This window comes from Podarcis pityusensis, assembly GCF_964106645.2.
Source record: "Podarcis pityusensis genome assembly, chromosome: 4".
Taxonomy (NCBI): Eukaryota; Metazoa; Chordata; class Lepidosauria; order Squamata; family Lacertidae; genus Podarcis; species Podarcis pityusensis.
In genome coordinates, this window is record NC_138027.1 from 59936872 (window position 1) to 59953603 (window position 16732).

At 40.0% G+C, this 16732-nt stretch overlaps 1 protein-coding gene across 5 annotated transcripts in view; it reads right to left on the reverse strand.

The window, feature by feature from the left end:
• Positions 1–16732, reverse strand: part of SYTL5 (synaptotagmin like 5) — a 75390-nt gene that overhangs the window by 2366 nt on the left and 56292 nt on the right. For 4 of the 5 annotated variants that reach the window (XM_081004370.1, XM_081004372.1, XM_081004373.1 and 1 more), the window contains exons 11-16: positions 13924–13989; positions 12286–12464; positions 11004–11106; positions 9835–9996; positions 1510–1618; positions 308–443 (exon numbers count right to left, since the gene is read on the reverse strand). In XM_081004370.1, the coding sequence (XP_080860496.1) occupies positions 308–443; positions 1510–1618; positions 9835–9996; positions 11004–11106; positions 12286–12464; positions 13924–13989 (755 nt within the window). The remainder of the gene's footprint in view (positions 1–307; positions 444–1509; positions 1619–9834; positions 9997–11003; positions 11107–12285; positions 12465–13923; positions 13990–16732) is intronic. The other variant, XM_081004374.1, reaches the window with a different exon arrangement.

Below are 16732 nucleotides of genomic sequence, written 5' to 3' on the forward strand. Positions count from 1 at the left end.
CCCATGTCATCCACTGCAAATGGAAGTATGACATCAGCCCCACCCCAAATTATTTAGAGCATTAGTCACAATGGTGTTTCCCCAATGTATGATGTGACCACTCAATAATTTCTCTACGTAAAGTATTGAAAAGCAGCAGGAAGGACGTCAAGGAGCAAGACTTGTGTTTATTCCACACACACACACACACACACAGAGAGAGAGAGAGAGAGAGAAATTAAAAGTATATTGTTGAATAAAAATGTCAGATTCTGTGCAGAAACATTCAACATCCACAGGCATGCTAAGGAGAGGGGGGGGGAAATACCCTTTCACAAACGTGTCAGAAGTGCCTCCTGACTTCACAGCTGTTAAGTTCTTGGCTTCCTTGATGACAACTTCTAATATGCCTCCTGGCGGCAGTTGTGGGTTTGCCTTCTTTTCCTTCTTAGAGTTCTTCTTTCCTATTTTAAAAATAAACCAATGGGGTGAAACCTCTTTACCCAGCTTAAAGAGCGTGTGTATAAAAACACACTTCAGTATTTTAGATAACCCACTGCCATCCCAGATTAGAAACTTCACACTTATCCCTATGGCTCACCCAAACAACCATATTAGCCTTCCTAAGCAGAAAATAACTTGCACACCATGCATTCATATTTCTCATCTAAAAGTCTTACTTAACTCAATAACTCATCTCTCAGCATTACATACATCAAGACAAATCTTTGTTGATCCTTCCATCTCCTGCATCAGGTCATAAATCTGAATAAAAAGACCTACGGACCCAAACATGCCTAGATAAATATGATGCAGTTTATCAAATAAACCAAGTAGCCATATTTAGCTTCTATTAAAGTAAAATAGAAGATGTCATTGACAAGGTAAATGTGTCTACAAGTGTGATACCTCACATTTAAAGGATTGATAATAAAGGGATGGACAAAGATAATCAAGAACACTAGATCTCTGCCCTGACCAAACTGCATGACAGATTATTCTTCAATTAATAGGCCACAAACATTTATGGGGTGGTGGTGAACTGGAGCAAAACCAGGATATAATAATGTGGGTTGCACCTCTTGGCTGCATGAATATAGAAGCAGATCATGTAAAAAAAAAAGAAGAAATGCATATTTTGCCCCTTTATAGAGAAGGTGATACCTGTCTCCTACAGACATGTTTAACATGTGTCTGTAGTATTATGTGTACTGTACAATGAAAATGCTAAACCTCCTTAGCCAAGAAGAGCCAAAAATCAAATTGTAACAAAAGGCTGAGGAATTGACAGCTAACAATCAGTTACACTCGTTTAGGAAAGCTGACACATCCTACTTGCTCCCAAAGGTTTATTGTTGGGGCTCAGTACTTCAGAAAATTAAAAACGTGTAGCTAGAAATTCCTTCAGAGATTGGTAAGTAATTGAACAGTAGGTAATTCCATATTCTACAGCCTAGCAGTTTTATGTCTGCACAAGATGACAAATTTCAAATCATCCAGAGAACGCTGGATGCTCCCATCTATATTTACCTTGAATTTCTCCTAGGGGAAGTGTTAAATTCCTCTCAGGGGGGATATACCGTAAGACAACTATCAACTCTCCTTTGTACTGAAGACCTGTGTCAGCTACAACTTCCATCTGAAAAGGTGAAGCAAAACAGAAGTAATTGGAATGTTCCTTCCCTGTTTGTATTACATGTGTGTAGTAAGCGGAAGAAAGTACATGCAAATAGAGGAAAGTAATACTTCCTTAACCTAATACAGAGCTGGTCAGATCTAAATAACCAGGGACCCATTAAGCTGCTGAGACAAGGACAAATTGTTTTGGAAGAGCTGCAGAAAAGGTAGCTCATGAAATCTTCTGTGCTCAAACTTTCAGTGATAGCATGGTTCACATACCTCCTTGCAACAACTGAAACCTTACTAGATAGGCCTAAAGTTCATCTAAGTTGTCTCTGATTATGGCTAGTTCCATACATGAGAAGTGTGTAAAACTGCACGCTGCAGAGAAAGTTGAGAAGGAGACTTCCCCACAATCTTTCATAATAATAGGGCCTGAGGTCATTCAGTGAAGTTGAATGGTTGAAGATTCAGGACAGACAAAAATGGAGTACTTCTCTACACAGCACATAATTAAATTATACCCTCTACTGGTACAGAGTGCAATGGTGGCCTCCAATTTAGCTATCTCAAGAGTTAGCCTTATCTTCCATGTCTATCAATCACTTAGCCATGAAGGCTACATTCCACCTCTAGGGTCAGAGTGCTATTGCATTCATGGTCCTGCTTGTGGGCTTTTTGAGCACATCTGGTTGGCCACTGTAGGCAACAAGGTGCTGGTCCAGAGGGTCCTTTCATCTCACTCAGCAATACTTTTCTTATCTTGTTGTTGTTGTTGTTGTTGTTGTTGTTGTTGTTGTTTAGTCGTTTAGTCATGTCCGACTCTTTGTGACCCCATGGACCAGAGCACGCCAGGCACTCCTGTCTTCCACTGCCTCCTGCAGTTTGGTCAGGCTCATGTTTGTAGCTTCGAGAACACTGTCCAACCATCTCGTCCTCTGTTGTCCCCTTCTCCTTGTGCCCTCCATCTTTCCCAACATCAGGGTCTTTTCCAGGGAGTCTTCTCTTCTCCTGAGGTGGCCAAAGTATTGGAGCCTCAACTTCACGATCTGTCCTTCCAGTGAGCACTCAGGGCTGATTTCCTTAAGAATGGATACGTTTGATCTTCTTGCAGTCCATGGGACTCTCAAGAGTCTCCTCCAGCACCATAATTCAAAAGCATCAATTCTTCGGCGATCAGCCTTCTTGATGGTCCAGCTCTCACTTCCATACATCACTACTGGGAAAACCATGGCTTTAACTATACGGACCTTTGTTGGCAAGGTGATGTCTCTGCTTTTTAAGATGCTGTCTAGGTTTGCCATCGCCTTTCTGCCAAGGAGCAGGCGTCTTTTAATTTCGTGACTGTTGTCACCATCTGCAGTGATCATGGAGCCCAAGAAAGTAAAATCTCTCACTGCCTCCATTTCTTCCCCTTCTATTTGCCAGGATGTGGATTTCGGCTTCCGGTGGAGCGCGTCCTCGAAGCGAGAAGGGATTTGGTTGAGAGCGAAAATCCCGACCTACAAAGGGAGGAAAAGGGGGTGCCGAAGGGCGAAAAGCACCCCAGATACACCTCTGGAGGGTGTCCGGAGGTACAGGGGCCCAGCAGAGACTGGTCGCGGCTCGCCTCGCCGTCAGGTAACCTCAAAAAGAGGCGAAGAGAGCGGCGGCGCTGAGCAGCAGGTCAAGGGCAGCCATATCCACCCTCCCAAGTAGCGGAAAGCCCCGGTCTCGCCGAGGGTTAGCGCTCCGCTTTCAAGCATAGGAAACCGGGGAGTAAGCTAAACTTGAGGGGTGCAACGTTTCTGGAACAGAGAAACCCGGCGGAAAATAAACGGTTTATGGAGTTCAGCCTTTATCCGGAATCAGCGAACACGCAGGAAAGCACCAGAGCGCGGAAAAGAAAGTGAGTTCCCCTAGTGATTGCTTTGTTTCCCTGAAAGACTCTTTTATTAAAGCATTTGGATACCTATTAAAAAAATATAGGACTGTTTAAAACAGGGGACAGAGGGTAAAGCTTCTATATTGGAACCGCCTAATGAACTGAGGGGGAAGGAGGAGGAGGAGTCTTTCTCTGTGCTGATTACAGTAAAGTGAGAGCGGAAGAGAAAGTGCCGACGCCATTAGGAGAAACGGAAACGCTGCAGAGGCTAATTAACAAAGACTACCTACTTTTGCAGTATGGATCAGCCTGGTTTATAACTCTCTTCTGCACGTCCATCTCCCTGCTGACATCTCAGTTCTGAGTTGGAAAGATCTACGATTTCTGATGGCTACTTAACGATCGGAAAATAGTTTTTCTCCCTCTGCTGCTTGACTCTCCAGACTGCCCTCAGAGAGAGACTGCCTTTGGAGCTGAGTAGCATTAGAGAGAGCCACCTGGTGGACAGAGTATATTACTACAACTTGGATTTCCTTTTCTTTTCTGTGTATTTCTTCTGCTTTACACATGTTCTTGGTCTTCTTCCAGCTTAAATTGTAGGGTCTATTAAGGTGTGAACTTTCACTCTTCAATTGTAATTTAAAAGATCTTTCTAAGAACTCTCTAAGAGTACCTTCCCCACTGCTTTTGTGAGAACTTAAGAATTTCAAGACACCTCCAAAGAAGGTCTACTGCAAAAGGAACTAAGTTGATCCACGTGGACTATTTAAGGACTGTTAAAATACTGTGGGTCGGGGCCACAAGGGCCAAACGGGTATTGCTCAACGGGTGCTAGAAACTAAGATCCTCTATTTTACTGAGTATCTGTACCTAATCAAGTAAGAATGTCAAACATGGGAAAAAGACCAGAAGGGGGAACACCAGTGGATAGAAAGGGATCCAAACAAGAAGCAGACTTTAGAGCAGATATTTTAAGAATGTTTGCGGAGATAAAACAAAGTGAGAAAAATTTAGAGCTCAAATTAGAACAAGTAGACAATAGAATTGGGAAAATGGACAAAAAGATAGATGAAACAGTTAACGAATTGAAGGGTCAACTGAAAGAGGTATTTAGGAGGACACAGGCAGTGGAGGAAGGTCTGAAAAAGACAAGATCAGAAATGAAAGATGTGAGACGAGAGGAGGATAAGATAAAAGCTGAGATTTTGGAGTTGAACAAAAACCAAGAGGAAATGAAAGACTTAATTGCTATGAATGAACTAAGACAGAGGGAAGTTAATTTAAGATTAAGAGCCGTGCCAGAATTACAAGGTGAAAATATAAAAGAGAAACTAATAACAGAATTAGCCCTCTGGTTGGAGATTCCAATAGAAGAGATGGCAAACGCAGTACAATCTGCATTTAGACTGAAAGCCAAATCAGCCAGAAATAAAAAATTTGTAGGAGATTGTTTAGTTACATTTAAAGAAAGGGAAATGAGGAATATGATTCTCCAAAAAAACAGAGGGAAAAGGCTGAATATTGATGGAAATTACGTAATAATTTTCAAAGACATCCCAGTTAGGCTGCTAAAACGCAGAGACTCATATAAAGAACTGGTACAGACTCTGAAAAGGAATAATATTGAGTTTAAATGGGAGTTCCCTGAAGGAATTTCCTTCACTTACAAGAGTAAGAGGCAAAAATTGACAAGTCCAGAAGAAACCGGTAAATTTTTAAGAAAATATAAAGAACTGAAAATACAAAAAGAAGAAGATAAAAGTGAGGAGGCAGAAGGAAGGAAAGACTCAGAAGAAGAAACAGAGAGGACAGAGGGAGAGGAAGAGGAAGAGGAGGAGGGGGGAGCGGAAAGAGTTTAAAGAGAGATAGCAGTTTCTTGCAAAGGTAAACTACCATGGTGTTAAAAGTTTGGAGCTGGAATGTTAATGGGATGAATGATAAGAAAAAGAGGAATAAAATCGAGTACATCTTAAAGAAAGAATGTTTAGATATTATCTGCTTACAGGAGACCCACATAGCAAGGAAGCATAAAAGAGTTTTGATTAATAAAAGATTAGGAAATGAATTTGTATCGTCAGACCAAAGTAAAAAAAGGGGGGTGGTTATTTATATCAAAAAACAAATTGAAGCACAGCAAATTTTCAAAGATGAAGAAGGGAGGGTAGTAGCGGTTCAAATTAATTGGCAAGGAGAAAACCTAATAATAGTGGGGATATACGCACCTAATGATAACAAATCGGAGTTTTATAGGATGTTAGAGGGAAAGCTATTTGAATACGTCGATCAGAAAATAATACTATTGGGAGATATGAATGGTGTGGTGTCGTTAGAGATGGACAGGTTAAGGGATGGAATGGGCAAAGAAGGAAAGCTACCCAGAACCTTCTTCTCATTGGTTCAGAACTGTAATTTGGTGGATATTTGGAGATTTAAATACCCTCTGGAAAAACAATATACTTTCCACTCAGAACCCAATGACTCATCCTCGAGATTAGATCAGATATGGACCTCGGCAGAACTAGTACCAAGATCTATACGGGTGGGGATCCAGGCCAAAACGATTTCGGATCATAACCCAGTAAAAATGGAACTGAAAGGGCTGGAAGAAAGATCATACAGATGGAAAATGAAAGATTACTTGTTAGATGATTTAGAGATAGTAGAGAAAGCTCAGAAAAGGTTAAAGGAATACTTCGAGGATAACTTAGGTAATGATATAAAACCAAAGGTGGTGTGGGATGCAGGTAAGGCGGTGATGAGGGGTTTCTTCATTCAACAGAGTGCAATTAAGAATAAAAAAAGAGAAAAAGGGAAAAATGAAATTCTACAGCAAATAATGGACAACGAACAAAAATTAACTAAAAACCCCAAAAATAAGAGAATAAAAGAGAATATTAAAGTTTTACAATCTCAGTTTGCAATGTTGATAAATAGGGAAATAGAATGGAAAGTCAAAAAATTAAGACAGAGAAGCTTCGAATATGCTAATAAATCAGGAAAGCTATTAGCTTGGCAGCTTAAAAAAAGGAAGGAACAGAACACAATAAATAAAATCGAGGTGGAGGGAGAAGAGATAAATAATCCCAAGGAAATAAGGAAGGCCTTTTTGGATTTCTACAGAGGACTTTTTAAAAACAGTGAAAGGAATAATCTGAGAAAAATAGAAAGATTTCTAAAATGTAAGAATATAAAAAAGATTTCCACAGTGGAGAAAGGAAAATTGAGTGCCCTAATTGAGGTAGAAGAAATCAAAGAAGCAATAAAGGAATTAAAAAAAGGGAAAGCCCCAGGTCCAGATGGGTTTACTGGTAGCTATTATAAAGAAATGGAGTCAGTCTTGCTGACTCCATTGCAAGAAGTAATGAATAATATCCTTAAAGAAAGAGAAATACCAGAGACATGGAAGGAGGCACTAATCACACTAATCCCCAAACAGGATTCAGATTTACAACAGATTAAAAACTATAGACCGATCTCCCTATTAAACATAGATTACAAGATTTTTGCGGGAATTCTGGCAAGGAGACTAAAAAATATATTGGTAGAAAGTATACACAAAGATCAAGCGGGCTTTTTGCCGGGTAGGCAAATGAAGGACAACATAAGAAACATAGTAAATATTATAGAATATTTATCTGACAGGTGTGATAAACAAGGTTTGTTGTTGTTCGTGGATGCAGAGAAAGCATTCGATAACATAATCTGGGATTTCCTGCTGAAACAATTGGAATATATGGAGGTTGGCACTGAATTCTATAACGGGGTAAAGGCAATCTACACGGAACAAAAGGCAAAACTGATAATAAATAATGTGGAGACAGCAGAAATAAGAATAGCAAAAGGAACAAGACAGGGATGTCCACTGTCCCCATTGTTATTTATAATGGTGTTAGAAGTCCTCCTAAATTCAATAAGAGAAAATAAGGGGATAAAAGGAGTAACAGTTGGGCAGAACGAATACAAAATTAAGGCATTCGCAGACGACCTGGTTGTAACAATGGAGGATCCAATAGATTCAATAAAAGAGGTACTCGAAGAATTTGACCAATTCGGAAAAGTGGCTGGCTTCAAATTAAATAAAAGGAAAACAAAAATTATAGTAAAGAATATGAATACAGATAAAACTGAAGAATTACAAAGAGAAACGGAAATAGAGGTGGCCAGAAAGGTGAAATATTTAGGAATATGGGTAACGCCAAAAAACATAGACTTATTCAAAAATAATTACGAGACAGTATGGAAAGGAGTTAAGAAAGATATTGAAACATGGGGCAAGCTAAAACTGTCATTTTGGGGCAGAATAGCCACAATCAAGATGTGTGTGCTTCCAAAAGTGTTGTTTTTGTTTCAGAACATTCCTGTAATTAAGGGTATAAAGATATTTAAAGACTGGCAGAGGGTGATCTCAAAATTCGTCTGGCAGGGCAAGAAACCAAGAATAAAATTTAAACTGTTGACAGATGTGAAGGAAAGGGGGGGCTTTGCCCTGCCAGATTTGAAATTGTACTATGAGGCGTCATGCCTATGCTGGGTCAAAACATGGATAAAACTGGAAGATAAGGAAGTGCTAGACCTAGAGGGATTTAACAACAGATTTGGGTGGCACGCCTATCTATGGCATGGGAGGAGAAAAGTACACAGGGGCTTCGAAAATCATATTTTCAGAGGTCCACTGATTGAGGTATGGGAGAGGAACAGAGATATGTTAGAACCTAAAACACCCCATTGGCTATCGCCACTAGAAGTCATGAGCGTTAAAAAGATTAACATGAGGGACAATTGGGCTACCTATGAACAACTGTTAATGAAAGAAGAAGGAAAGTGGAAAATGAAGCCGTACGAACAGGTCAAAGAGAAAGTCTATGATTGGCTGCACTATTTCCAGATAAACGGAATGTTCAGGAAAGATATTAAAGACAAAGGATATGCTGATAAAGATTCTAGATTCCAGATTGAGATATTGAATAACAACTATAAAATTTTGTCTAAAATGTATAATCAGTTATTGGAATGGAATTTAATAGACGAGGAAGTAAAGTCGGTAATGATATACTGGGCTAGAGATATCGGTCATAATATATATTTTGAAGAATGGGAGAAACTTTGGAAAAAACATCTCAAGTTTACAGCTTGCGTGACACTAAAGGAGAATTTAATGAAAATGTTTTACCGATGGTATATGACTCCTGCAAAATTAGCCAAAATGTATGGAACTTGTAATAAATGCTGGAAGTGCAAGGAAAGGGAGGGGACCTTCTACCATATGTGGTGGGAATGCCAAAAGGTTAAAGGGTTCTGGGAGAGTGTATATAACGAAATGAAGAAAATTCTAAGATATACTTTTGTTAAAAAACCCGAGGCTTTTCTGTTGGGATTGGTAGGAAGGGAGATAAAAAAGAAAGATCATAAGCTGTTCCAGTATGCAACAACGGCAGCAAGAGTCTTATTAGCTCAAAATTGGAAATCAGAGGGCCTACCGACAATTGAGGAATGGAGAGCAAAACTATTAGATTATGCGGAAATGGATAAGATGACAGGGAAAATTAGATATTCAAAAGACCAGAGGTTCATTAAGGATTGGGAAAGTTTTACGAAATATCTGGAAAATTTAAGTGATGGACAGATAACACTAGTGGGCTTTAAAGGAGCTCTGTAAAAAGAAAAGAGTATTGTCTAAAGAGAAATGGAAGAACTAGAATGATTAATGGCATTACAAATTAAGAAATGCGAACTTTTATAAAAGATTATTACGGATGATTTGTGGAAAGGTTGAAGGAAGTCATACTTAAAAACCTGTGAAAATGAGAATCGAACTTTTATATTTTGTTTTTGTATTTTGCATTATGCAAATTAATAAAAATTATGCATGAAAAAAAAAAAACTATTTGCCAGGATGTGATGGGACCAGTGGCCATGATCTTCGTTTTTTTCATGTTGAGCTTCAGCCCATATTTTGCGCTCTCCTCTTTCACCCTCATTAAACAGTTCTTTAATTCCTCCTCACTTTCTGCCATCAAGGTTGTGTCATCTGCATATCTGAGGTTGTTGATATTTCTTCCGGCGATCTTAATTCCGGCTTGGGATTCATCCAGTCCAGCCTTTCGCATGATGAATTCTGCATATAAGTTAAATAACCAGGGAGACAATATACAGCCTTGCTTATCTTCTTACAAAGCAGTAAATAAAGAGAATGAGCTTATATTGCAGAGCTTTCAGGTCCTTCATTTCCATGGCCTGCTGTTTGCAAGAAATTGGTTTCCACTGAGGAGGTAAGCCTGAACTGTGATTCATAAAGCACCTTTTGTTGCTGCAAACTCACCTACGTGAAACCTAGAAACCATCTTCAGTTTAAGCCAATTGGCATTCCTCACCTTGGGCTGAAGCATGAACCATTCATCAGCTTGATGTTCAAAGTTCCAGGAATCCAAGGGTATCTCCACTTCTCCTAGAAAGCTGTTATGCCCAAATCTGTCATAATGCCAGACAGAAAGCTGCAAGGTCCGAGTCTCAAGCTGTGTATGGCTGATGACATACTAAAGAGGGACAAGAGGCCAAAAGAAGATTACAGGAGTGTAACAGAAGCCTTAGGAGTTTTAAATTCAGGAAGGTGCCAGCAGTTTATTTCAGCGAAGTGAAAAAAAAGCCCCTCTGCTAGGGCAGACCAAATCAATCAGAGCAGATTCTTAATAGGAAGAGATCCATAAAATGCAATTGTTCTCTTACAAGCCTTTTCTTTCTTGCTGCTGCCAGTTTGTATTATTTCTTGTATTATTTCATTATCAAACAGTAACCACCACTGATGGAGCTTCTTAAAATACCCCTTTCAACTCCCCCCCCCCCCATATAGCAATGAATGTAGATGCTGGAAACAATTAACCTTTCCCCTTTGTCTACTATTTAAAAAAAAGGAAGGAGAACTGACAGATACTACTGAACTCTCTAGAAATCTAGTTACTTTTAACTTCTGCACTGGCTTCGCATTTTCATAGTTTCTTCAGATCATGAAACTAGATTCTCCCCCCCCCCCTTTAAACAAAAGTCTGAAGATTTCAGAGTACACCTGGAGACTCTAGGGAGTTATAGGATTAGAAAGCAACCAAGAGCAGGCATGATCTAGCCAAAAACAATAAACCAGGAAGGGAAATATACTTATTCATGAAAGTGTCACGAAGAAATATGCTAGGAAATTGAACTTCTGCTCTTAACTTCCATGCTAGGTTTTTGATTTAGCACCAATCCAAAACACCCATTGCAAATTTTTCAGGGAAAGAATCGAGAAATTTGTCCACATTTGACAGTGCACTGTCAGACATGTAAAAATACAACAGTACCATATTTTTATTATAAGGTGGTATATAAATAAATACATAAATAAGAAGAGAAATTCCCTTTCTAAAAGTTCCACTACTCTTCTCACAAAACCCCTAAGGGAACTGTTTTAACTCAAAACAAAAACAATTTTCATTGCTACTCAAAGTATCCAATCCACCACATGATCATAAAGGGAACATGGAGATTTTCAGTGGCTCTCAGTTCTCACCTTCAGTGTTTCATTGAACTCAGGGTTAGTGCTATTGCTTTTAATTTTTGTCTTCCGTTTGCTTTGACGAGACTTGTCCGGCAATAAGTATGCTTTGACATAGCTGTAGATTGGGAAGTAAATCATTAACAGAATCCAGTAAATGCTATAATGCTACACACACTGACAAGAAACTCTTACAGCATGACTATAATTCCAAACCAAGTTGCTTGTGATGCATGAGAAAGGACTGTATGTTTATTCACCCAGCCATGCATAACAATTTAGGCCTAGCTCTCACTGAGATAGTAAGTCTGTGTTCAGGCAGGAGTACTTCTGACTGAAAGTGATGGCTCACATGACTGAATATTCCTCCCTACTGAAAACAAAATAAATCCTGCATGCATAAAATGAGCATCTCAAGAAGCGTTTTAGACTACTCTGCTCATTGACATGCCAATTTTACATATGCATGGATATGTGGAATAACAAGCAGCCTCAAGAGTCCACACCTGCAGTCTGAACAGTACAGCTCAAATACAGTTATATCCCACCGTACTCAGTTAGTACCAGTGATTTTTTTTCCTTAAAAAAAATGTTTAGGGGTACTCTCATTTTGACTGAAGAAAATCACCAGGAGAAGAAATGAAGCCACCATCAGATTCACAAAATGTTTAGGGGTATGCGTACCCCTGGGTCCCCCCAGAAAAGAGCACTGGTTAGTACTATGCCCTAAACTCCCAACTGATCTCAAATGCCATGAAAATTGCAAACAACTTCATCCTTTCTTCATATCCTGGCTAACCATAATTTAAACGAACCACAGCTCCCAAAAGTTGATTACTGTAGACAACTGCTAGCTGAAAAGCAGAAGCACATGGGGGGGGGGAGGGAGTGAATGTACAACATTCACCACGGTTCATTCAGGTAGTGGGAAATTATGGCTTCCCAGTTCATATGAACTCAGCCAGAGCCTTGTCTCACTTTGACTGCAGATTTGAGAATGTTAGACTAGGAAAGACCACTGCTTCTTATCTTCTCCAGTTTGCAGCTCACCTCTCCACCTCTTACATCAGTCTCCCAGTATTAGTATATCAGATGCACTGAGGTTTGGATAAGATAAAAGTGAGACTTCTGCTTTTCGCACCTTCTGCAAAACACTGAGAACCTGTGCAAGACTACTGGGTGCCCTCCTTGCCAGGTGGCAATCCTAAGCAACTGGGTATTATGTTTTCTTACATGCTGTCTCACAAGTAAATATGACTGAATCACAAGACTATGTAAAAGGTTCTTCTTTGCTTACGGATCTGTTTTCTGCTTCTTTTCATCTGCTATGGCCAAGTTCCTGCATTTTTTTACCAAGATGTTGAGGGCTCCTGTTTTATAGCTGTAGCTAATTTGGAGACAAATTTCACCACTGATCTTCACGTTGCCATAGTCCCCCGTTTCACTATACACACTTGTCAAACTATTGATGCTGGTCTGAAAAGAGAGGCGAGAGAGAAATAGTCCATCAGGCTGAGTCACATCTTTAAAAGCCGTATCTTGAATGGTACTCATTCTGCAAAAATTGCTTCTCTCCTATATTCATGGAAGATCTGACTAAGAAGAACCAGAATAATCAAATTTGGCATTTTACTACAGAGTGACTTACATGATAAACTGCATTGTGCTCTACGTTCATAATGCATTTCAATATAGGAAATGCTTTTTCTTTCCAATATAACTGAGATTGTTGGGAAAACAGCTATTCAAGTGTTATTTGATACATATATATCCTGTTCTTCCTTCAAGAACCTCATAGTGGCTTACACAGTTATTCTAACTGCTCCCTTTTATCCTCACAACCATGAGGTGAGGTAGGTTAGGCTGAGGTTGTGGCCCAAGGTCACCCTGTGAACTCATGGATGAGTGGATAGCTCCTTAGTCCTCATTTTACTACACAAGAAGTTCAAAAATGAATAAAACCAGTGGCCTCAGGGCCAGTTCAGATTTTTATTCCATGCAAATACATCTGACCTGGCGCATGGGATCCTTCTGTGTTGATGCAAATTACTTGGCAGTGCCAGCGCTCACTGAAAAGTGCTGATTCAGCTGTTACCTCACCCATTTTGCTGCAAGTCTTAAGACTACTCTATAAGGCAAAACCAGCAAGCATATGGATTGACAGTCATGGAGTACTCAGTTCCAGGTCTTCAAGAACTTAGTTTATGTTTGTGATTTGAGCGTAACAGGAGACAACAGCCAACTTCTTTCCACTCATATATTAATGCAATATGAAAGGTAAAAGGCAAAGTACTCCTGGACGGTTAAGTCCAGTCAAAGGTGACTCTGGGGTTGCGCACTCAACTCGCTTTCAGGCCAAGGGAGCCAGTGTTTGTTCGCAGACAGTTTTCTGGGTCATGTGACCAGCATGACTAAACCTCTTCTGGCACAACGGAACACCGTGACGGAAACCAGAGCGCATGGAAACGCCATTTACCTTCCCGCCACAGCGATACCTATTTATCCACTTGCACCAGTATGCTTTCGAACTGCTAGGTTGGTAGTTATATTAATGCAATATGAAAAACTGAGTGCTAACTCTAGTTATGAGTAGCAGTTGAAACCTATTGAAAGATTCCCCATTTTAAAGGTGTTTTCCCCCCAAAGTCTATTATTATTTCCGTCCCCCTCCCCCAATATGCCCCCTGCCCCCTGTCTTAAAATCCACTGACTATAGAAAACAAATATAAATTTTCTTTTTAATGTTATGATGTTATGCGACCACACACATCATATGTAAGGGTAAGGGGATTTGTTTCTTTGAATTAATGAGGTAATTAGTATCAATTATCAAAAATATTTTTAGTTATTTAAGCTAACTGTCTATGAAAATGGAAAGAGCAGCACAAAACAAAAAGGAGACTTTTGAGTTTCTCAGAAAAATGAGGGAACTTACAGTGTCACCATCTGCTTCTGGAACATTTAAATAGGTCCATTTCCTGTCAGAACTTGAAGGAGAATTCTTTAAGAGAAAGAAAAAGGGGGAAAGGAGGCAGGGAAAGGGAGAGGAAAGAAAGAAAGAAAGAAAGAAAGAAAGAAAGAAAGAAAGAAAGAAAGGGAAATGTAGAAAGGGTGAAGAGCAAAGTGTTCAGTAGCTGCCAGAAGAATTCAGAAATGCAAGGATCAGCTTTAGAAAATGAAGACAGAGAAGTTCTATTCCAATATACCACAAATATGTAATGAAGCGCTATGTACAGAAAGAAAACTGCTGATACTTAAGTGAGCAAGTTATTTTTCTCCCGTAACAATAAACCTTAGGTATACTCTCATTACCTCTTACTCTGCATCCAGTGCACTCCCACTACTAGTTTTTGAGGCCACATTCACATGACATATTGATCCTGTAGTTCCTTGACAAATACTGGCTGTTCAAGGAGCTTTTTCTTAAAAAAGCTTCCATCTTACAAGAAAACTGGGTGCAAAGTAAGCAGTAATGAGAACATACCCTGACAGCCGTCACACAGAAGAGCACAGCAGACTCAGGAATTGGAGTTTGGGGTGAGGGGGAAAGCTGCAGGAGGGGAGAAACCAAAAACATCACACATGTCAGAGGAAGAGATCCCTGTTCTCTCTCTGATGTGAACAGCACTGTGCAAAGACAGCTTGAAACACAGCAGGGGGTGATGACCTCTCTGTGCTTCAAGCTGCTAATAGGAACTACTCTTAAACTATGTTCAGAAAATATAATTTTATTTCTCTCTTGCAGCACAAGACGAACACTTGGATAAAAGGGTTTACTTATCATACGGGAGATGTCTATGGCAACCTATTTACAAATGAACAGCAATCAACATATTTTAGTCTTTTTTTAAAGCTGCTTAAAAAGGTAGAAGTTACCTTAAGTGCAGTTAACATTGCTGCTGTTAAATCTAGGGGTGGGAAGCAACTTTTGCTTATTCTTCCCTCTCACCACAGCGCCCCCCCCACCAGTGTCACAGCCCACACCATTGGAAAGGTGGGGAGATCTTCTAGAACAGTGTGGGAGGTGGTGCTGGGGAATGGAGGTGAGTTGGGAATCAGCAAACACAGCCAATGGGATCCCACCGCTGGGGCTGTGTACATTATTTTCCTACAAAGAATTCTGGGACATGTGGACAGATCTACGTTTTTTAGCACCCCTAATAGAATACGATTCCCAGGATTCTTTGGGGAAAATAATGTGCGTGTACACAGCTCAGGTCAAAAGCATTCCCCGGATGAGGTGAGCACCACCATACGCAAAATGCAAGTCTTGATCAAACCCATGTTATTTGCTGGATTTAAACAATAAATAAAGGATCAAGTGACATGGTCAACCTTCTATTTAAGTCAAGACTTTCGACATTTTAATCCTAAATACAGCTTGCCTGATACCCAGAATCATTTCTTGTAAGAGCGGCATAATTAGCAAAATACCCATGGGGCTTGGCTTCACCATTGCAAAGAACTAGCCGCAGATTGCTAGTCATATTACAGCTGTAGATGACTGGCAACAGTCATCCGTTATGACACTAAGAGAAATCCATGTTGGGCTCAAGGATGTCTCAGGATGTCAAAACTATTTATCTTCTTGGCTTCATTCAGACAACAGGCTGAAACTGGAGCACTGGCTTAAAGGGTGGCATACACTAAACTGGAGATGTGCTGGAGGTTAATAACCAGGATCTCCCATGATTGAAATGAAAAATACTATCCGCCACACCCTGCGACTGGATAGAGCCTACCTGCAGAACCAGGGGAAGGGATTAAATATTTTCCCTCACAACATTTTTTGATAACTGTTCCCCTCAATCACAGGCAACTGCTGTTATTTTTCCTATAGGGAAAATACTAGTGCCTGTATGTTTGCCCGGGTAAAGAGCTTCTGTTTGTGGGAGGGGATTTTAAATCTGAAAAACAGTGCTGGGGGAAGGGTTAACACCTCCCTCTCCCAGCATCATGGTCTTCATCAGATCCAACCCCTCCCCCCCAAAAAAAAACTACTAAAGAAAAAGAAAAAAGCAACTCCTGATCCCTTACATCACATTTTGTTTGGCCTTTACTGTGAGCCAGATGAAGAAAAAATGTCAAAATGGGCCCATGTATGATACCATTGCCCAGCCTTGAGGTTAGATATATGAAGTGATCTCATCTGACGTGCACACGGTTTTCACTCAGTGAAAGTTGCTGAAAAGTGTTCTTTGTCGCTGCCACAACCTGGAGTGCCAGGTGCAGCTAAGAATCCAAAAGTAGCCTAAAGCTGAATCTCAATTGATTGTGGGAATCTTTCTCTCTCCGAATAAACCAGAATGATACAGTTGTCAATATTTTTGCAACTAATAATAACATAAAATGTATAACAACAACAACACACTGAGCAGCATGCAGCATCAGCACATTCCAGCTTTGAATAAACAGTACCCATCCTACTGTAATGTTGACTAAAAACTCCCTTTCTAAAATGTTGCTTTCAGTAGGCACCCTTAGTTCTTGCGCTTCTCTATTCTTTAACTCAAAGTGAGACAGTGGGGTGTTGATGCTTTTCCCAACTCCCTCTGCCGTGTGTGTATAGCCCCATTACTCAAGAACTCCTACTGTGTCTGTCTTGTCTTTCTGTGCCACGGCATACCAAATTGTACAAAGTCATTAGCAGAGGCATTTAATAACCAGAAACTCAAATTAGTGGAGCATAACACTACGGAAATAAAACCAAATGCACTAAGGATGCCATATATTTACAGGCAATA